Source organism: Myxine glutinosa, chromosome 5 (assembly GCF_964187855.1).
Source record: "Myxine glutinosa chromosome 5, kmMyxGlut1.1, whole genome shotgun sequence".
Classification (NCBI taxonomy): Eukaryota; Metazoa; Chordata; class Myxini; order Myxiniformes; family Myxinidae; genus Myxine; species Myxine glutinosa.
Window position 1 is genome coordinate 155,990,146 of NC_136265.1, and position 23,664 is coordinate 156,013,809.

At 42.6% G+C, this 23,664-nt stretch overlaps 1 protein-coding gene across 2 annotated transcripts in view; it reads right to left on the minus strand.

Moving 5' to 3' along the window:
* Window positions 1-23,664, minus strand: part of LOC137426899 (cytochrome P450 3A24-like) — a 111,887-nt gene that overhangs the window by 36,367 nt on the left and 51,856 nt on the right. For both annotated transcript variants that reach the window (XM_078778885.1, XM_078778884.1), the window contains exons 5-8: window positions 16,836-16,918; window positions 14,440-14,588; window positions 4,004-4,131; window positions 1,998-2,085 (exon numbers count right to left, since the gene is read on the minus strand). In XM_078778885.1, coding sequence (XP_078635011.1) covers window positions 1,998-2,085; window positions 4,004-4,131; window positions 14,440-14,588; window positions 16,836-16,918 — 448 coding nt within the window. The remainder of the gene's footprint in view (window positions 1-1,997; window positions 2,086-4,003; window positions 4,132-14,439; window positions 14,589-16,835; window positions 16,919-23,664) is intronic.

Genomic DNA, 23,664 nt, shown 5'->3' on the forward strand with positions numbered 1-23,664 from the left:
GCAGAGGCAAGCTGTGGGAGGAAGTGCAGATCTGGAAGGATGAAGACCATATCTTCTCGTGAGGAAATTACGGGTGGTGAGATGATGATGCCAACAAACATTTTGAACACTTTTCCATCTTCATTTTATGAAAATGACCACAAAAGGTGAATTTTATTTGACAAGAGAGAAAGATAACAGGAAATAAAGGTTCATTCTGCGGATTATATCCACTTTCTACATTCAGGAGGCAAAAGTAGGGCGAAGGTTGGAGGAAACAACCACAACTAATAATGCCAATTACACTTCAGAATAACATATCCACTTTGTAAAACAATATAATTGTACAGTCATGGCCAAAAATATTGGCACCCTTGCGCTTTTTAAAAATAACTCACAATTTTCTCTAAAATAAGTTGAAGTTGACAAAAGTATTTGGTCCCCACAATTCTTTATTTCACTGTTAAAATCACAGAACCTTTGTTGTTTTTTTTATTCAGAACAAAATATATCCTTTTAAATCAGAAAATAAAAATAAACGGCATAAACAAAATGATTGACACCTTCGACTTAATATTTGGTAGCACAGCCTTTGGGCAAAATTACTGCAGTCAATCACTTCCTGTAGCCATGAATGAGCTTCGTACACCTCTCTACTGGCAGTTTGGTCCACTCGTCTTGTGCAAACTGCTCCAGTTCTCAAGATTTTAAGGGGGCCTTCTCCCAACTGCTGTTTTCATATCTCCCCACAGGTGTTCAATGGGACTTAGATCTGGACTCATTGCTGGCCACTTCAGAACAGTCCAGCGTTTTGTCTTGAACCATTCCTGGGTCTTTTTTGAATTGTGTTTGGGGTCATTGTCCTGCTGCAAGACCCATGACCTTCGACTGAGACCCAGCTTTCTGACACTGGGTTGAACATTGCACTCCAAAATGCCTTGATAATCTCCTGATTTCATGATGCCGTGCACACATTCAAGGTACCCAGTGCCAGAGCCAGCACAGCAACCCCAAAACATCACTGAGCCTCCTCCATTTTGACTGTAGGGAAGGTGTGTTTTTTCTTTTGAAGGCTTCATTTTATTTTCTGTAAACAGAGAGATAAAGTGCGATACCAAAAACCTCAAATTTGGTCTCATCTGTCTGCAGAACATTCTCCCAGAAGGATTTTGGCTTGTTCAGGTGTATTTTGGAAAACTCCAGTCAGGCTTTCGATTGTTTCTCTCTCATTAGAGGGGTCCTCCTTGGTCTCCTACCATATAACCTTCTTTAATTGAGTTGGCGACAGATGGTGCGAGTTGAAACTGTCGTACCTTGTGTATGAAGGTGAGCTTGAATCAGTTTGGAAGTTGATCAAGATGCTTTCTCCACCATTCAAACAATCCTTCGCTGCAATCTTCGATCAGGTTTTCTCTTGCGGCCACGTCCAGGGAGGTTGGCTACAGTGAATGGGCCTTAAACTTCCGGATAATATTGCGTACGGTGGACACAGTAACATCAAGGTCTCTGGAGATGGACTTGTAGCCTTGGGATTGTCCATGCTTGGCTACAATATTGTGTCTGACCTCCTCAGACAATTCTCTGGTTTTCTTTCTTTTCTCCATGCTCATTGCGGTAGACACAGTGACACAAAACAGCAGAATGACTCCTTTTCTCCTTTCAAACTGGTTGAATGAGTGATTTTTATATTGCAGGCACTTGCAACTCACCACAGTTGAGTTCAATTCCAAAGTCAAGGAGAATCACCTACTTTAAATATATTTATTTCGAACAACTTCTCAAAGGTGCCAATAATATTGTCCGGGCCATTTTAGGATTTCTGTGTGGAATAAGCTAAGATTTAGTAATTTTTCAGCTTTTGTGTTTTGCTCCACTGCAAATCAAAAGAATACATATGTGGATACCAAAATATTTGTTAATTTCAACAATTTCCTGGAAGAAATAGTGCATTATTTGAAAAAAGTTCAAGGTTGGTGTTTGTTCAGCAAATATTAGGTTCATGTTGTGGCAACACTTACTTTTGTAAGGTGTGTCGGTTCCCTCTTCATCTTTCACCGTTTCAGTGATTTGAGCATCGATCATCAACTGGAGGAAGTCCACTCGGCCCTAGAACAAGAGCGGCATTTACGTCACTAACCTTTAAAACTTAATTACATTCACTGTCTTATTATCTTCTATTTAACGTTTTCCATTTAAACCCCCAAAAAGGTTGAGGTTTATGGAAGAGCTTAACCACAAAGTATAACAGCTACCATCAGCTTAAACGAAGTGGAGATAAAGTGGTGGAACAGAAGTCAGGAAGCAAGATCCATACTTGGATTGGAACACTACCACCAGCACAAGAGTTGGTCTGAAAAGGAAGAAAAGGGTTTCCTGAAAAATGCTAATTGGGCACATCCTGGGAGAGGAAGCTTCTTTGAATCAAAATGGCAAAGATCATAACATAAAGCTGCTATTCAAAAACTATTTTAAATAAAAAAAACTGCAAAATATACATTGTACTGTAAATCTCTGCATTCGTGGATTTGACATTCGCGAAACCCGCATATTTGTGGGTACATAAAATGTGAACCTGCTTCTACATTCGCGGCCCTGTGCTTCTCAAATTCACGGGCGCAAAAAATATTTTTGATTGGGAGCCGCGAATGATTTTTTTTTTTAATGTATTTGCTGTTTTCAGGAAACCCTTTTCTACTTACCATATCATGAACCAGCCTCGCTGATTGGTGCAAGTTTTACACTTTGGGGATATGGTGTAAATCTTGTGCCGATCAACATTAACATTGGCATTGACAATAATGTTTTGCTCAAATGGCCCTGTGAGCAGGAGCACTATTGTGCATAAAGATGATCCCTGGAACATGTTGCTGGAAGATCTCATCAGAGGGTTCTAAAGTGTCGGTGGAAGAGGGCCTCACGATCGTGTTGGCACATACTGTAAGGTCCAGTGAGTGTGTTTGAAGTACTCTCGGCAGTTTGAAACCAATTGTCTGGATGAGTAGTGCAAATGCATTGGTCCTGAGTGGGGCTCATTCTTTTGGGAAATCCACTTCTTGGCACGTCTCTTATTGATCCAATGAGACTTGATAATGTCTTCTGAGGTCAAAAGTATTTCCTCTTCTCACATGAAGGAGCCTTGCAACATGGCTAATGGAAGACCCTGCAATTATGATTGGATATGGAAGAGTGTCCAATTATTTCATTCCTCATTTTCTGACAAACGTGACATTTTAATGGATTGTTAAATAATGTAATCGGTGTGGTTGGTTTTCGATGACTCACACGCTGGTGTCTCGGAAAGACCGTTTCAAATTTACTTGGAATGCCACGTGTCACTTCTAAAAATCCAAAGGTCCATGAGTTCCACGTCCGGAATGATTATTATACGAGGAAACTTGCAATCAGCTGTTCTGCACACCACTCGTGGCAAAAAAAGCCGTTGGCATGTATGCTGAAACAGTCCTTCAACAATTGAATTATTAATTCTAAATGTTTGATTTTATGACAGAGTAAATAAATAAAAAGCAAGAAAACTAAAGAAAAAAAGGAAGGTCAGGAAAGATTAATATTTTACAGTCTCTTCATAACATGGCCATCTATAGTGGATTATACACAGCTGGGAAGATAAATCACTTTTCTTGATTACCGTCAGTCACAAGGAAGATTTGTCATTGAATGGGCATCTGCTGGGATTGACTTGGTATTTCCCCAATGCAGAGATCAATGTGGCCTTGTGAAAATTAGTGTTGTTTTTCCTGCATTGTGCTCTTCTTCATTTGTCCTTTCTAATACATATTGTAACTTGCAAGGGACACTGCTGCTGCTTCAGAAAAATGTTTCGGTTCATGCGCAACTCTCGAGATTATCCAGCTGTTTCCATACGAATGGCATCAGCAACATCACTATCCTGTGTAATATATAACTGAGGTTTTCCTTCAATCCCAAGATAACAATATGGTTATGAATGAGTTAAAACTTCAGTTATGCATTTGAAAGTGAAAGCGTTCCAAAAGGTGAATCTCACCGAATGTTTTCCTTTACTCCGAGTCTTCTTCATACGTTGCAAGTTGGAGTTGAAGAAGTGCAAAATGGAAGAAGATAAGAACGAAACTTTGAAGAATTGCAACACTGGAACAACCACTGGAAACAAAACTAACAGCACAACACAAAAAAAGATTTTAAAAAATACAAATCATGAGGATGCTAAGTAATGAGCACGCACTCACTAACATGAAGAGAAGCATTTTCTATTTAGGGAGAACAACATACGAGTGGGTATTATAAACATCTAGCAAATGTACCTGGCATTGCCGGGCTACACCAGGTCCCATCTCCCACCCCTTGCCCTCCATCTCACCCAGCCCCTCCCTCCTCCCACCCAACCCTTTCCCATCCCCTCCCTCCAGACGTCCACCCCACCTCTTCCCTTCCCTCCTCCTCCGACACACCTTTCCCCTGGACTCCCATCCCACACCCTTCCCTCCAAACTCCCACCTTCCCCTCCCTCCTACCACTCACCACTTCCCTCCAGACTCCCAACCCACTCCACCCTTCCCCTACCTCTTCCAAGTCACTGACAGTGAATAAAACCTTTACCACATTTGGGAAAAATAAATAATTTCAATAAAACCTGCTTTCGATTCTGAACAACCCGAGTTTCGTCCCTGCCACATGTCGGGTCAAAATCTGCCCCCGAGGGACAAATTCATCAATATGGCCGAAATAAGTCATGGTCTGGGTGTTTGTCCTCATTGCCATGTAATGAACCTGGAGTATGTTCAGTTCCAAAGTTTCTTGTCGCTTGTGCTCGCCAAGTGGCTAAAGCACTCAAGCAAGTGCACCATTCAAAACCGTTAATAAGGAACAGCCTGTTTGGCAAGCGCTAACTAGCTGCTTGATAACTGAACACAGTATACTGTACATACAAAACGCAAACAAAAGGACAGTTTTTTATTCATTTATTTTAAAAAAAATTATTAAATATTTTCTTTAAAAAAAAAATTTAATTAATTTTTGCAGGGTGAAGACGTCGGCGACACCCATCCAGGTAAGTCGGTACTATTCTTCCTCCTCGCGTATAATCCGCCACATAGTTGGATTCAAAACACCTCCATTAATGCTTGTTTGCCTTCTGTGGTTCTTTCAGTGTTAATTGAGGGAACCACACAACAATACTCTAAATGTTGAAGATTTGAACTTTCCTATGTCATTTATCGATATGCCTAAATTTGAGAAAATGAATAATCTATCTGTTAATGTTTATGGACTAACAGAAACAAACAAAGTTCAAATTTAGGAAATTACAGATAAATATAAAAACGATGAGACACCCATTGACCTTCGTTTTATTTTAGAAGAAAATTCACACTATGCGTACATTGAAAATTTATCAAGATTGACCACATCTCAAGTAGTTAACAGAACAATTAATACAACATATCCTTGTCAAAGGTGTTTAACGTTTTTCATCTATCTATAATTCCAGTAATCTCTGTACGTTTGTACGTTTGTCTGTGACCGCTGTTTCTCGACAACCACGGGTCCGATATACTTTTAACTTGCCAGGTATATTGCTGGGGACCCGAGGATGTGCCTTTTCAAGGTTTCATATTAATCGGACAATTACTTACCGAGCTATGTCCAAAAAACGATTCAACCAATCAGAGAGCAGCGAGCTATCGCGTGTGCCGAACGTGGCGGACACACTCTGCCTCGGATGGCACATTTGAGAGCGTATTCATTTATTTCACGTTTGCAAACTATGTTGGCGTTAAACTATGTTTTAAAACTAATAAAAACGAATTTGCGATTCATTCGCTTTCCTGCGCGTTTGTGCACGCGATGGCGATTTCTTTACCAAACTCCGGAAGCCGTTCGCTTTGGACCAAACCATTTCATGTAAATAGAGGGGGGGGATTGTCACCGTACTCGCAAGCCGTTCGCTTTGGACCAAACCATTTCATGTAAATAGAGGGGGGGGATTGTCACCGTACTCGCAAGCCGTTCGCTTTGGACCAAACCATTTCATGTAAATAGAGGGGGGGGATATAATTTTAGATATAGATATAGTACGGGCAATGCCCTAGTACAAAAGAAAGACTGGAACAACATTTAAAATATTGTTCTAATCATAAATCAACTGTTATTAATTTACCAAAAGTAGGTTCAAATATTAAGTTTAAAAATTTAAAATAAGTCAATAAAACACATTTTTGTGATTTATGCTGATTTTGAAAGTGATCTTGAAAAGATGGACAGTGACTCACCCAATCCAGAACAATCATACACAAATAAATATCAAAAACATACTCCTTGTGGTTTCTGTTATTATATTAAATCATCTGTTGGTAAAAAGTAGAATAAATTATAACTTTATTGAGGAAAAGATGCTTCTCTGGGAATTTGTAAAAAGATTAGAAAGAGATTGTGTTCGATTAACACAGATAATGGAAAATACATTTAAACCAATGGAATGAACAAAGCAAGAATAAACAAAGTTTAGAGAGGATAAAATCTGTCATATCTGTGAGTCTCTGCGGACTAGATCTTATAATAGCCATGTAGTGGACAGAAGTTGTCATAGCACCTGGGTTATAACTTGGATACAATTCCACTACAACATCAATTATTGACTTATCAAAATTATTAATGTATGATTACTTTTACAATAATTTGAAGAGGAGATATGTGGATGATATTAATCTACTAATATGGATACAAGCAGCTTTATTTTGAAAATCAATACAGAGTATATTTATTAAGATATGTCTCAAGATATTGATATTTATGATACAAGCAATTATAAATCAGATAATAAACTATTCTCTACAAAGAATAAGAAGGTTATTGGAAAGTTCAAAGATGAATTGGGTGGAAAGGTAATGAGTGAATTTGTGGGATTGAATGAAAAGGATTGCTTATAAGTATATTGATAATATTGAAAAGAGTGATAAAAAGTTAAAGGGGGTAAAGGAAAATGTAATCAAAGAAACAATAAACTTTGAACATTATTACAACTGTTTAACCTTTAAGAAAGAAGAGTACAGAAAAATGAATGCAATACGAAGTAATAAACATCAATTATATAGAGAAGGTAAATAAGGAGGCATTGGGGGCTTTTGATTATATATATATTTTTGTATACTGAATCGAGACTCGTGAAAGAGCTGACATCTTTTCACAAACAAATCAACCAGACAAACAAAATATATAAAAAGAGGGAGCGGAAGACAAGATGGGGAGAGAAGGGGAAGCACACAACCACAACATTTGAGAGCAGGGAGAAGTGTGGGAGGGAGAGGGCTTGGGGGGAGGAGGCGTGGGAAGGGGGGGGGGGAGAGGTATAAAACACAAGGGGACCAAGGACTTCCAGGACAGAAGTTGGTATGTCCAAAAAAAAAAAGTGTAGGATTTTGGGTGAAATTAGCGGGTGTAGAAAAGATCAAGGTTTTGGATGGGGGAAGATAAGAGATGGTGGTGAACAGCTGTTTTAAAGACCTGGAGGGTGGAGTGGGATTGAAGAGAGTGAGGGAGTTTGTTTCAGAGGCGGGAGAAAAGAGGAATGAAGGAGTGAAGGTGAGCAGAAAGTCTTGATTTTGGCAGTTTAACCATAAGAGGGTTGCAGGCAGATCTTGTGCGACCTGTAGGAATATTTGGGGGACAGAGCCCAAAGAGAGCTGGGGGGGGGCAAGGCCAGAGAGGAGTCGGTAGAAGACAGAAAGACCACCAACCTGCCTGTGGTGAGTGAGTGAAAGGCCCTTGGAGTTAGCTTCATCGCAGGAGATTCCAATGATCCTGAACGCTTTGGTTTCAACAGCGTGAAGACGAGCTAGGTGTGAGGCAGGAGCACCAGACCAGAGGGGAGAGCAGTATTCCATAGAGCTGCGGGTGAAAGCCTTGTAAGTGGTGAGGAGCTCAGGTGTACCAAGGAAGGACTTCGCACGACGGAGGATGCCCAGTCGGCGACTGGCTTTGGAGGCCAGAATTGAAATGTGGTTTTCCCAGTAAAGATCATGGCAGATAGTGAGACCCAAAAGCTTGAGTGACAGAACTTATTGGAGAGGATTATTCAGAAAGTGGATGGGAGGGTTGTCCAGTCGGTCATTTCGGAGAGACATCGTCAGAGTGTGAGATTTGTCAGGATTGAAAGACATGTTCCACTTGTTTGCCCAGTCTGCGATTTTGTCCAGGTTTGCAGAGAGTGAGGAGGCTGCAGACTGCCGATCTGAGGGAGGAGGAATGGAGCGACAGAGAGTAGAGTCGTCAGCAAAGAGATAGAGAGGATTTTCAAGAGAGTCAGAGAGATCATTGATGAAGACCAGAAAAAGCACAGGGCCCAGAACACTGCCTTGGGGAACTCCAGCCTGAACAGGAGGAGGAGATGAGAGAAACCCATTCAGGGCCACACGTTGACTACGACTAGAGAGGAAGTCCGCCAGCCATGCGTGGAGATTTCCATGGATACCAAAGGAGGAGAGTTTGGTGAGCAGAGCGGGGTGCCAGACCGTATCGAAGGCACGTGAAATGTCAAGGGAGACAGCTCTAATTTCCTGTTTGGCGTTGAGGACCTCCATCCATTGTTGAGAAAGCAGAAGCAACATGTCCAGAGTAGAGTGACCAGGTCTGAAACCAAACTGATGGTCAGACATCAAGCCATTGGAGAAGAGGAAAGATTTCATATCTGAAGCAATGATGGATTCCATGACTTTGCTGATAATTGGGAGAAGGCTGATTGGTCTGTAGTTGCTAGGATCTGTTTTTGCACCTTTTTTGTGCAAAGCGGTGATGTTGGCTGATTTCCTAGCAGATGGCAGATGACCTTGAGCAAAAGAGAGGGTGAAGAGAACAGAGAGAGGGAGTGAAAGAGCGGAAGAACATGATTTTAGGACCCGTGGGCTGATGCCATCAGGACCAGTTGCAGAATCAGAGTCGAGGGTTGACAGAAACTTTTCCACCTTGTCAGGAGGAAAGGACACAGAGTCCAGGAGCAGCTGGGTATGACTGGGTACAGAGAGGGATGGGTTTGGAACACAAGATTTAGAGGCAAACACAGAGTTGAGGCATTCAGCTTTTTCACGTGCGGAGTCAGCCGTGTAGCCGTTTGAGGTGAGGGAGGGGATGGAGGGGGAACAAACACCAGAAACAGATTTGACCAGATGCCACCAGGATATGGAAGAGGGAGACAGATAAGAGAGTCGGTCTTGAGAACGGAGAGATATTGTTTCCTGGCTCTCCTCAGGGTGGACACACACTTGTTTCGGGCTTTGTGAAAGGAAATGAGATTTCTTTCCGTTGGATTTGCTTTCCAGGAGACAAAAGCAAGTTGTTTCTGGGCAACAGCCTCACCACAAGATTCCGTGTACCATGGACGGGAGGAAGGGTATGACAACTGAAGACGAGATGGGATAAATCTGTGCATGAGAGAGAGCAATTTTCTTTGAAAGAATTCCCAGGATGAGTTGATGTCAGAGGCGGTAGAGATGGGAGACCAGTCCAGATGATTGATGGCTGCTTGAAGACCGTGCCAGTTGGCCTGAGTGAAATGCCAGACTCGTCGACGCTGAGGAGGCTCTCTGAGAATGGTCAGAGAGATGTCCACTTTAACAAGCACATGATCAGATGAGCCGATTGGAGCAGAAAAAGAGCAGCAGACATTTTCAAGGAAGTTCGTCATAAATGATAAGAGGTTAAGAGGTTTCAGATGATAAGAGGTTTATGTTAGACAATGGAATTAATATAGGTTTTCCCGCTCAATTTCATATTTGTTTCAATCAATTTCATAAGTAGAGCGTTCAATTTAATGTGGTATGCGCTCGCCAATGAAAACAAGCATTCAATTTTTTAATATGGTCAACCAAATTCCCACTCCGAGCGTTCAATATTTAAAAAGCGTCATTCAAATGTTAATTACGAGCATAAGTCTTCAAGGAGCATCCAAATTCATCTGCAGCTGTTTTCAGCTGTCTTCGGTATCTCTTCGGTCATTCATATTCACGAATGAGCAACCATATTTTAAATAAGTACATTGAATTTAAAAGGTTAGTAAATACCTGCTCATAGCAAAATCACAACCATTCCATGTGCTTTAGGTACAGGACGTAAGTCTTGAACAAATTATACATCTAACCCGATAGCTCCGAGTCTGTCGAGCTCTATTTGAAAATGGCGGCAAGGCGTGCTCGATACAGGCACATTTCAAATGAAGACAGGGGGAGACTGATTGACGCATTCGAAAGCGAAAACATGGACTATATGCAGTTGGCAGACAACCTTGGCATCAACCGAGCAACGGCCAGATCCATCGTCGCGACATACTTGAGAGAGTTACCAAGCGGGGAAGTGAAGCGGAAAAGTACAAAATACACACACACACACACACACACACACACACACACACACACACACACACACACACACACACACACACACACACACACACACACACACACACACACACACACACACACACACACACACACACACACACACACACACACACACACACACACACACACACACACACACACACACACACACACACACACACACACACACGTTACTCTAAAAGTTACAATAAACTCCATGTCAATAAATGCATCAAAAGATTATCAGAACATCTTGTGCTAGGGAATGAATGTCTGCAATCCTTGAAATTGATTGCACTTAACATGAAAATGTTTGCTTAAAAATGAAAGCGTTTGCACAGTGGCAGAGAATCCATGTGAAATTGAACGCTCAAATATTCAATTGATGCTTTAATGAAATCGATTGCATATCTTGTGAAGATGGTTGAATGCATTCTCAATTTGATTGCTCCTTAACGAATTTGGATGCTCCGATTGTGTAATTGAATGCACACAATGTTCCGTTATCGGTTTATGCGTGAAATTGATAGCTCGTAAACGAAATTGAGTGAAAAAAGTATGAAATTGAGCGGGAAAACCTATAGTATGCCTTTTGGATACAAGTATTAAGATAAGTGATAAGATAATATAAGTGTTAAGATAATTTAAGTGTGAAGATAAATACAAGTTAAGATAAACATAAGTGTAAAGATAAACACAAGAGTTAAGATATACGTAAGAATCAATTGAAAAAAAAGGGATGGGGGGGGGGGGGGTTTAACGGGCTACTGCCGCCTTTTTTGCTGGTATATAAATGATAGAATGAAACAATAACCAAACCAAAGAGTGGCGAAAATCACAGCCTTGGTATAAAAATGGAAAACATCACAAATGTGAGAAGTATCAAATAAGTCTTATTGAAGAAATAACTAAAACAAAAGTTAATAAAACAAATAAGCAGATAAATTTAAAATCAAATAGGTCAGAGGATGTATGGAAAATAAACATCCTTAAATTGAGAGAAAACTTTGATGGTTATCAAAAGTTCAATGGAAAAATAATTTACTGCAATCTCAAAACGATATGTGGCTCAGGAGGTGCTGAAACAAGAGCAATAAGAGGTTTATCATTTCATCTCTGCCCAACAAAGATACTTAAACCAAGAACCAAGTTCAAACATACTATTTATCAATATTGTTGCGGGTTTGAGAACCCACACAGGTAACATTAAAGGTTAGAGGTTGCACCCCAAAGTTAGGCCACAAGCAACACGTAGGTCACCTTAAGACGTTAGTTATTTCATAGTATGTGTTTAGGATAAGGCCATTCCCAATAGTTGCATCTGCGTTGTGTAGAATAAATAAGAGTAGGCCCCGTTCGTCCATTTTGGCACCTCCCTCCAATCGACGCCATTAAGCGCTATCCAGTCTGTACTCCATCGCCTCTTCCAGTTTGTTACACTTTGGCTGCCAGCAGCGTTTGCTGCTCTTGCTCGCCCAAACCAGCCCAATGGCCACGAGGTAAGGCCCGAAAAGGGGGCGGAGCGCAAGGGGGGAGGTGTGGCCACGCCAAGCAGCCGTCAAAGGCGGAGCCGGTAAGCCCTCACCAGCCAATCAGGGCTGAGGCGACATCGCCTGACAGGGTGTGGCTGGACATTCAAGAGGGTTCACTGGGCATGGCAATATAACCCTTCGCGCGAGGCCCCCACCTCAGATGAGACATGAGTTCGCTTGTGAAGTTCTGATGGGAGAGGCGCTTGGTTCGTGTTCAGAGTTACGAGAGGGAGAGACGCGCGGGGACAAGCCTTGATTGATTGATTGCGCTTTACAAAGGGCTGGCGCGTGGCACGCATTGCAGAGAACTGCAGCGTCGAGAAGGACTATTGTGGAAGGCGCCCGTAGTGAAGGGTTTACGTGGCATTGCGGAGGGCTTGGGGAAAGTGGCGTATTGTACCCCGGCGATACTGCGATACCGGGGGCACGCATAAGGGCGCCAGTACAAGTATTATAATCGCAATATAATCGCCACCTACCGATCCCCCGATATAATTGTCCGCCTCGCGTCTATGCCACGTGGAGAGCTGCCTGCCGTCTTCCACCATCTGCACGGGACGAGTCAGGGACCGGACGAGCTGTGGACCCTCAACCCGACCACCTACCAACCCTGTGTGACTGAGCCTGAGAGTGAGTCTGAGAGTGAACGGGCCTGTGTCCAGGCATAAGTATAAGACTGTTTAAGGCTGCCCTATGTACCTGCTTCTTCCTCTTCCCTGGACATTCTTTCTTTTCCTTCCTCTTCTTATTTGTACAAAGTGTAATAAATTCCTTGTTCTTCCTGGTTTCCTCTCAATTTGACCGTATCAGTCTTTTCCTCAATTGGGTAAGCGTGGCACGATTAGGAACCGCTTAGAATCGGGTCTAGCACCTGTTAACGGCCCGAATTGCGGCTCGCTTCGCTTGGCGTGTCCACTAACGCCGTGGTTTGGGTGGGGGTATTTCCTTGCTTCACGGTCGGTGTTCGTACTTGGGTAATAGGACTAATTCGACAAACAACCATATTTAACACCGACCGGAAGGAACGTGATAGCCTCAGGATCGCGTCGGCCAGTAAAAGGACAAGGGGATTAATCCCCCCTTGATAAGGGGAAGGCCGACGTCGGAGATCCCCAACAATATATTGGATGGTGATGAGTGCAAAAATAAAATTAAGTTATTCCCTAAAATAGAACATGAACAAATATTCGTTGGCTCTCTATATGAGTTCAAAGAAAATATGGGTGTTTTAGAATCAACGAAGGGTTTGGGGGTCTATTGAGGATGTAACCTTTGTTGATGGCTTAGTTGGGTCAAATCGTTTTTCAATTAGAAATTGAGAAAAAGAAAAAATAGAACTTAGGTATAAGGGGTCTATTGAGGATTTAACCTTTGTTACTGACTTTGATGGGGAGGGAGACATTTTTGGATGTTTTGGGGTTTTGGAGTGGGTGGTCCATATGTTCCAACACACTTTCCCCATTCACTTACATGTAAAATTAGGTTGGTCTTAGAACCAACATTTTCCGACTACTATGATGAATGGTCGGATACGGACAACAGTGATGTGGATGAGTGTTATGATTTTTAAGTTATAATGATGTGGTTTATATAAATATGGACTGTACGTACATGTTCAATGTGAATATAATAATTTAATTTTTATGTTGTCATGTGCCAAGTGCATTATTAATTAACATGTGTGTTTGTTGCAAATATCATACCTGACTGCCATTACTCATATGTTTACCGACTGCATTGCATTGATAGAAATTATTAACTGCATTTGAAACCTTCATATCAAGAGGTTATTATTGTGATAAAAGTCATTTTGCCGAAATGAACCTATTTCCACGCACATTTCTACTTTGGAATAAGTGTTTACTTGTGGGCCTGTAACTCACTTGTTTTTGCAGACATGGACCTCATATACCACTCAATTTGTTCGTGAGGACATGGCTCACGTTTCTGAATAAATGATACTAAGTTTAGATTTGTGCCTTGTATGTGTCACTCACTCAAAATGAAGGAAGTGATGACTAAGTTTAGCTTTGTGTCTTGTATGTGTCACTCACTCAAAAATGAAGGAAGTGACCTTGGTGAAAGCGGTTTTTCCCATTTTGCGAAAATGAAATTCATTCAGTTTAAAAATGCCGAGCTATCAATCAAACCTGGTTTCACCAGTCGATGTACTGTGTAGTAACACAGTTACTACAGTAACTCAATACCAAATATTGTAAGATTTGAATGATGTATATGGTCAGGAAAGCATACACTGACGTTGAACTTTTCCGAACCCAGCACCACTGTAATTAACACATATATGGGCCTGATACATTAACGCACCACTCAGGAACCTTAAGACTGCACTTTTAGACTGCCGATGGGCACCCTTTAATAAAAAACAATCATGCTAGAGCTAGACAAATGGTAGTTTTATGCAAAACAAAGACCCCTGGCTCCTGGTCTATTTTGTGACCAAAGAACATGAATATACATTATGACAAAAAGCATTAAACAGTCATTTGAAGCACACATATAATTTATTATGCTGCAATAAATCCCAAAACATGAGTCGTACTTACATATAAGAAGGACCAATGGATTGAGAAATGAAAACTTCATCAGTTTATTAATGTTTTTAATAAATGGATCATTTTCATTGTTCAATGAATCTACTTGAGTACTAAACGCTGCACTGGCGATTACGTCCATGCTGTATGATCCAAAAACTCTGGAATGAAACAAAATCACATTTAAAAAACCAAAAAAATACATAAGTAAAATAACTTGTCACATGTTAAAAATTTAAAATCCACAGAAAGTCTCATAAATATTTTCAAGTGTTTGTGTGTTTGTGCATTCTTTTTTTCACAGCCGAACCAGAGCAAATAGAAGCCCCAAGGTACGGTAGTACTTCAGAATCCTCGCAAGGTTTTAAGCTACCACAAGTTGGCACACCAGTGTTTAGTATCCCAGGGGGGCAGGGCTAAAAGTGATACTGCTCTCACACCTTTTTGTCATGTGGTGATCATAACAACCAAGTTTGGTGAATTTCTGCACAACCGTTTCGGAGATCGTAATTTTCTGCATAACCATAAATCAACAGTGTTTCAACAGGATTCAGAAATAATCAAGCGGTCCTCTATGTGCCTCGTTTGTCTTTTCCTGCAATCAACATTCTGAACCCCAAAAAGATAACTCACACTCGCCTTTCTCATTCTATGTGTGAAAACCAAGGGTTTCTAGAGTGAAAACCTCTCGTGATGAAGCTTTCTCACTTTTCCAACATCAACTTGTTATTTCCATCAGGCTTCATCCTCGTGTGTCTCCAGTGGTGGTGCACTCTTGGTGTTATGTTTGCCCATGTTTACAACTAATTACAATGCTGTCACTCCTAAACACTGGGAGGCCACACTTATAACTTTACCCGAGTCAATTTTTTTTTGTTTCTTTGACACATATCAAGGGTGTTTCAAAAAGATTGATACAACTTTGACTTCCTGCCATTTCTCTGTTTTTTGACCTATACAGTTTTCCTTTTCAGGGTTTGGTGGTGTTATCGTACTATTTGTTCCCTGGGATTTCTCGCTCCATAGCTCAACTATGATATCGACAGTAGAGCAGAAGGCATTTCCACTTGAACGGTGCAACCGTTCAACAGCAACCACAACAACATTTTCTGGGGGGCAGAACCACTTGAGATCACGAAGAGGTACCTGAAAGGGCCAAAGGTCACATGCTTCTGCGTCTTCAATGCAGATGGGGAATGCTTGGGCCTTACTGGTTTGAGAAAGACAACAGCAGATGGTGACGATCAACGGTGAGCACGACAGGGCTGTGCCCCAGAAGTTCCATAATGATCTAGCCCAAAAGGTCACCCCAAACCAGTTCAGCATGACCTGGTTTATATGCACGATGGTGCACCCCCGCGTACATGGTGACACCATCACTTTCCTGCAGCAGCTCTTCAGAAACCACCTCGTTGCCCTGGGTACCACTCATGATTGGGCAGCCCATAATCCAGACTTGAAACCCTCTGGACTACTGGTTCTGGGGGGCTGCCAGGGGCTCTGTCTATGTCAACTGCCCTGCCACACTGGATGATCTGAAGCAGGAGGTGTCAGACTACCTCCAGGCAGTACCACATGAGACCTACAGGCAAGTTGGACAGAACTTTGGAGTCAGGATCAATGCCTGTCTGAAGGGCACACAATGAGGGGCACACATCGAGAACGTCAATTACAAGGATTTTGCGTAAATGCCAATTTCAGAGCTTGGGTTCTCACGAACTCCAGCAGTGCCTTACTGCAATAGCAATCAGTTATGGAAAATACCATGTCATAACCTTTCAAAAAATGTTTGGTTCACGTGCCTGAGGTTTTTCTTTGTAAATAAACGTTTAAAGTTGTATCACTCTTTTTGAAACACCCTGTAGGTTATCTCTACATACAAAGCCTATACCAACTATAATGTAGCAAGCAGTTTGTGGCATGTATCAAAACAAGTTAAAATTTCCCAAAATTGCTTCCATGGTCTCGAATAAATATACACACAAAGACCAAAATCGGACTTAGGGGCGTAATCATGAGAGCGTCTGCTCAGAGTCTGCGAAGTCGGAGGACCGAACCCTGGTTGAGTCATACCAAAGACAACGGTGGTGTGTGATGCTTCCTTGCTCGATGCTCAGCATTAAATAAAAAAGATGGAGCACGAACAACCATAGCTTGGCAATCATCATGCAAGCTTGGATGGGCCTAATGGTCTCCTGCATTGAAGTTCTTTGCAAGGGAACTCATTTTATTACATTATGACAAGCAAAATCCTCTATTTCAGACTTCAATTTCCCTCTTCAAAGGGCGAGGGAAGTTTACTCAATTACTCAGCGAAATAATACAGGAGATAATCAAATTCTGAATAAAGCCAGTCTGCTGCAGATAACTTTAAGTCATGTAATTCGACATCAGATAAAGCCCCTTACCTTTTAGCTTCCAGAGATTGAGATTCACGCTGTCTTAGATGTTCCACCAATATATTTGTATAGTGCTTGATTATAGGAACCATCTGCAAAATAAACCACGGCAATCATGAAGCATTACGCACCAACACATGCACAAACATACAAATATCTTGTGCAACCAAAATATGCTGAGACCACTTTGGGTATTAGTGTGGCATAAAATAAGAAGAATAAATACAACAGCACTCGGTGGAGAGCATTCCTCTGCCAGGCTGAACAGTTTACGTTTTGTATCCCACTGATGATAAGCTGGATCTGGATCCAAATCTAATCCTGCGCCCCCACGAAAAAATGTTAACACGAAAATTATGAAGCGTTAACACGTGCCCATACTTTGTCAATGGCGTTATGTTGAAAAAAAAACAAAAAACCACGTGGCACACCTGAGCTCCTTTCTACCTCAAAGCTTTCTTCCGGATCTTGATGGAGTTCTGCTCTCCCCTCTGGGCTGGCTCCCCAGCATCACTCCTTGCTCAGCTTGACTCCATGGAAACCAAGGCTTTCAGGATCCTTGGAATCTCTCGCAATGAGGCTGAGTCTATGGGCTTATCACTCTGTCATCGCTGACAGGTTGGTGCTCTTTCTGTGTTCTTCCTCATCATTTTGGGTTTTGTAACCTCTGCCCTCTCTGTGCTCTGTCCTCCCCAAGTATCTGCATGAACTATACTGTAAAACAAACCCTTCCTCGTGAAACTGCCAAAATCCAGAACCACCTCCACTTATTTATAACTCTTTTCCCCTGCCACATTCCACACTCTTCGATCTCATTCTCCCCTTCAGGTCTTCAGGACACCTGTTCATCACAATGTTAAGGCATCCCCCCCCCACCCACCACCCCCTAACCCCCAAACAAAACCACAATCTTTTGGACACCCGATAAATCATCCCCACCCCTCCCAAAACTTTGCTGACGTATCCATCTTATCCATCCCTTGCTTTCTCCCCTACCACTCATCGTTACCTGCTCCCATTGGTTGTCCGTCTCCATCTACTTTCTCCCTCTGTCCTGCTGTTAGAATTTCCCCTTTCCCCTACGGTTTCCTTTGCTATGTTGTGTCCTCATATGTTCTGTGTCCGAGCTCTTCCATAAGCCTGGACCTGATATAGCAAAAAATAAAAAATAAACCAACGGTACAGCCTCATGAGCATGCCAAGGGCTGAAGCCTCGTGCCAGGTGTACATATATCTTCATTTATTAGACATCCTACGGACATAAATGAAAACTTGTTTTACTCTGCATGCGTTACACATCACATGCAGTGAATTTCACCTCCCTGTGTCTTGTATTTATTGTTATTTTAAAAGAAGCGCTTCTCTGCAACGCCCTTGAGGCTCGACTTGCAAGTCACCATCTACAAAAGATAATTTTTTTTTAATACAAGATCGAGGCTCGTGTAAGAGCTAACATTAAACACAAAAAACATAAACGAACACACAAAACATATAATAAAGGGAGCGGGAGACAAGATGGGGATAGAGAGTGAAGCACACACGCACAACAACAGTAGCGAACGGGGACATCGAGAGATCTGTGGAAGGGAGAGGGCTGTGAACACGGTATAAAACATATTGACACGATGAGGAATTTCAGGAATGAAGTCGGAGATTGAAAGCGGTGAATTTTGGGTGTATTAATGAGGGTAGAAAAGATCAAGGTTTTGGATGGGGGAAGATAAGAGATGGTGGCGAACAGCTGTTTTAAAGACCTGTAAGGAGGAGTGGGATTGAAGAGAATGTAGGAGTTGGTTCCAGAGGCAGGAGAAAAGAGGGAATAAAAGTTAAAACACCCTAAATCCACCACTTTAAATCCCCAACTTCTTTCCTGAAATTCCTAGAAATGGTCATTTGCTTACAACTGTGTAAGCCTCCCTCCTCCCCCAGCCCTCCCCCTTCCACAGATCTACCGACGTCCCTGTTCTCTTCTGTTGCTATGCTTGTGTGCTTCCCTCTCTCCCCCTCTTGTCTCCCACTCCCTTAATTGCATGTTTTATGTGTCTGTTTTCATGTTTAATGTGTTAGCTCTTACACGAGCATCGATTCCAATAAAAAAAATAAAATTAAAAAACACTTTCTAAAATCCCAACTCACCCTTCCCCTCCTAAACTCCCCCCCTCACTCCTCTCCTCCGAAACTCCCTCTTCACCCCTCCCCTTCACAACTGCCCCTCCTCTTCAAATCTCCCCACCCTCCATGTTTCTCCAATTCTCCTCTCTCACCCTTCCTCCTCAAAGCTGATTCCTCCCCGCTTCCTCTCCCTTTCCCTTTCAACTCATACCTCCACCTCCTCCAACCTTCTTCCTCGCTCTGCCCCTCTCCCCCCTCAAACAACACCTCACTGTGCCTCTTTAAATCACCATAAAACCTTTTGACCTTCTCATCCTTCTTTCTCCTAGCGATTCAGAAATCTCCGACACACCAACAGCCCTCCCTACCTCCTCTTCTTCTTCTTCTTCTTCTTCCTCATCTTACACTACCCCTCCCCTCCCCTGTCCTGTATCTGATGCTCCCCATTTCTCTTCCTTAATGGTATGGACTTCAAACATCCGGGGCCTTTGCTCAATCCTGACTGATCTCCCCATACAATTTGCTTCTGACAAACCAGACTTAATCTGCTGAACAGAAACTTTCCTCCTTCAAGATGTCTCTGATTACTTAATATCTCTCCCTGGTTACTCCCTCCTCCAGTATGATAGACTTGAGCCTCGTCCTGGTGGAGGGGTTGCTATCTTTATCAAAAACACTTCCTCACTCTCCCTGCACTGCCCTCTATCCACCACACCCCCAGGAGTATCTCTGGCTAGGCGCAGAGGTTCCAAACCTTTTTTGTGTTATGGCCCCCTTGGCTCCCAGAGCACATCCCCAGCACCCCCCTCCCTTTCACGAGGGTCGAGCGGCGGAGTGCGTGTAAGCAGGCTCGGGAGGTCTGGGGGCATGTCCCTCAGAAAAAAAATGATTTCTAGATGCTCTGTGGTGCATTCTGAGAGGTGTTTTTTCCTTTAATTGGCTATTTTGTTTGTATGAGAATTGGTAAATTATGACACAGATAATGAGGAATTCCAAGTAGCCAACATGAACATTTAGTTCCATAGTTTTTTTCTGTTCCATACTGGCTCCCAACTACATCGTTTTTGGAAGAAGCAAACAAAGCAACGTCGCTCGAATGATGCATGTTTGATATGCGATTTTAATATTATCAGTAGCAACACTATTGACAGCATAAAATAGAACTGTCATGCAAGAAAACAGTATGAAAAGATTCCAAGTCAAGAATATGTGAAAACTAAAAACCTCTGTTGTGTCTGTATTTAACGCAGTGTGTTATAATCTCACAAAAAGAAACTCAATTCGACAACAACTCAGGTAATCAAAACTAGGGACGCGGTGCATGCGCCGTAAAAGTGAATTAAAAACTCAGTGGGATGGCTGAAATGGCATTTTAGCAATTGCAAGGTTGTGTCGATTTGATATTAACAGCGTGGAAAACCCCGCTTCGCAGAGATAGGTAGACGAGAATGGCAGAAGCACCCGGATAGCTATCTGGCTGATATTAGGGTAGCGACCCATTCCCACCCAAAACTCCGTCAAGCTCTTCTCTTCGAATGCGTCTTTGGCAAATGAATCGTTTCAGTGATACAGGAATTCGTCTTGCATTGCCTCTGGCAATCTCTCCATGCAAAGGTTGACGGAAAAAGGATTCCTCACAATTTTTGCCTCATTGTCGTCTAAATCAGGAAAATACTTATGAAATTCTAGCTCTCATGACTGCAGATGCTCAAGAATGTCATTTTTCAGTTCGGGGTCAATCTCTTTTCCCATGCTATCTTACAATTCAGACATTCTTTCAAACATAGCAATGTTTCCTGTGTTCACTTTTCTGCGCCAGTTTTGGAGCTTGGCAACAAATCCTCCGAGATGATCGTGGAAAAGAATAATATTAGTCGCTCTTCCTTAAAGCTTGAGGTTCAGCTGGTTCTGCTGCTCGTAAATGTCATTCGTTCCACAAGTCCTTCCACAAGCAAGTCGTTCGTTCCACAATTCTTCGTCGTAATGCTGCAGGAGGTAATGTTTCCCTTGAAGATTCAAGAAATGTTTCACTTCCGCACGAAGTTCAAAGACACGGTTCAGAACATTCCCTTTCGAAAGCCAGCGTACAGCAGTATAGTACAGCAACCTTTCATGTTCCGCGTTCATGTCTTTGCACAGCTCCTTGAACATTCGGGTGTTGAGAGCCCCTGCCTTGATGTAGTTAACAATCTTGATTACGACTTCAAGAACTTTCTTCAATGAGAGAGGGAGAGTCTTACAAGCCAGGGCGTAGCGATGAATCATACAGTGGGTTCCTTTCACTTGTGGTGCCAGCATCTTCACTTTTGCTTGGAATCCGGATTTGGAACCAAGCACGGCAGGAGCACCGTCAGGACAGACACCGCATACATTCTCCCACTGAATTCCTCCCGCATCGCAGAACAACTTCATTTTTTCCATGACGTCGTTAGCTTTTGTCGTTGTTTCCAGGGCACTGCCGAACAAGAATTCTTCCTTGATATCATCTCCCTTGACATTGCGAACGAATGCCAGTGGCTGGGAGCAGGAACTAACATCAGTCGATTCATCAAGTTGCAAAGAAAACAAGCCGAAAGGCGCCGCCTTAATCTCATTGATGATCTGTTGTTTCACATCTTCCGACATGTCACGGATACGACGCTGTACTGTGTTATTGGATAAAGACACCTGTTCAACTTTGCGAGCCTCTGCCTTGCCGAGAACCCGTTCGACAATGAGGAGGGTACAAGGCTTGATGAGTGTCTCCCCAATCGAGTGGGGTTTTTTCTTCTTTGCAATTTCAAGAGCAACTTCATAAGAAGCTTGGACAGTTGCTCTAGTTTGTTGTTGAAAAGCTCCTCCCTCTTCCAACTTCTGTCGTTTTAAATTTATTTCATGCCGCTTGAAAAATTTGGGATCCTGCTTTGCATGTTGTGCGTGATTCGTCTCGAGGTGCAACTTCAACTTGGATGGCCTCGTGGATTCAGTACTCAAAACCTTGTGACACAGCACACATTGTGGTTTCTCTTGGCCAGACACGGTTATGGACGTGAATCCAAGCTTGATGTATTCGTCAAGATACTTTCTTTTTTTACTCCCAGAAGCTACAACGTCAAATCTGCAATAGGAAAAAAACAAAACAACATCAAAGTCAAACAATATATTTTTTAAACCAATATTTAATTTTTAGTATGGTTCAAATTACCCCATGGCCCCCTGACAAATACACCATGGCCCCCAGGATGGGAACCACGGGGCTAGGGCTTCCCCTCTGCTCCCACCTTTTGTTCATGTGTTGTACCATCCACCAAACAGTGATGACTCCATTTACATCTCTCTGTCTCACTGTCTGACAACATGGACATGGACCAACTTCTATCCACTCATCCCAACACTCTCTTCCTCATATGTGGTGACTTCACCTGTCATCATGCAAGCTGGCTGGGTGTGGATACATCTCGCACCAGCCATGGCACCTCAGCAAAGGACTTCCACTACTCATTGGGACTGACACAATCTGTCAATTTCCCGACCCGGATCTCAGTGAACAGAGCATCTTCTCTTCTTGTCTTGGTTATGATTAACTTCCCTGCAAGTGTCTGCTGTTCTTCTTCTGCTCTAATCGGTTCATCTGATCATTTCCTTGAAAAAGTGGACATCTCTTTGGCCATTCTCAGAGAGCCTCCTCAGCGCTGACGAGTCTGGCATTTCACTCAGGCCGACTGGCACGGTCTTCAAGCAGCCAACAATCATCTAGACTGGCCTCCCATCTCTACTGCCTCTGACATCAACTCATCCTGGGAATTCTTCCAAAGTAAATTGCTTTCTCTCATGCACAGATTTATCCCAACTCGTCTTCAGTTGTCATACCCTTTCTCCCGTCCATGGTACACTGAATCTTGTGGTGAGGCAGTTGCCCTGAAACAACTTGCCTTTGCCTCATGGAGGACAAATCCAACGGAAGACAATCTCCATTCCTTTCACAGAGCTTGGAACCAGTGTGTGTCTACCCTCAGGAGAGCCAGGAAGCACTATCTCTCCACTCTCAAGACTGAACTCTCAAACCTGTCTCCCTCCTCCAAAGTTTTGGGAGTGGGAATGGGGAATGAAAGGGAATTCTATCTTGTTTCACTTGGTGCAATGGAGTGTCATCTTAATGGAAGACAAGGCCTTACCCTAATACACATAATAAAGATATAACTATCAACAAGGGGGAAATCTATGATTGGCTGACGTGATTGTTTATGACCTAATTATGGGACGCCCTTTGACCTTTATACATAACTGGAGTAAGGAGGGTCCAGAATAAAGCAATAATCTATCTATAATTCCAGTAATCTCTGTGTGTATGTGTGTGTGTATGTGTGTGTGTCGTTTGTCTGTGACCGCTGTTTATCGACAACCACGGGTCCGATATACTTGAAACTTGCCAGGTATATTGCTGGGGACCCGAGGATGTGCCTTTTCAAGGTTTCATATTAATCGGAGAAGTAGTTACCGAGCTATGGCGATTTATTTACCAAACTCCGCAAGCCGTTCGCTTTGGCTTTGCGAATGGACCAAACCATTTCATGTAAATAGAGGGGGGGGGGGGGGGATTGTCACCGTACTCGCAAGCCGTTCGCTTTGGCTTTGCGAATGGACCAAACCATTTCATGTAAATAGAGGGGGGAGATTGTCACCGTACTCGCAAGCCGTTCGCTTTGGCTTTGCGAATGGACCAAACCATTTCATGTAAATAGAGGGG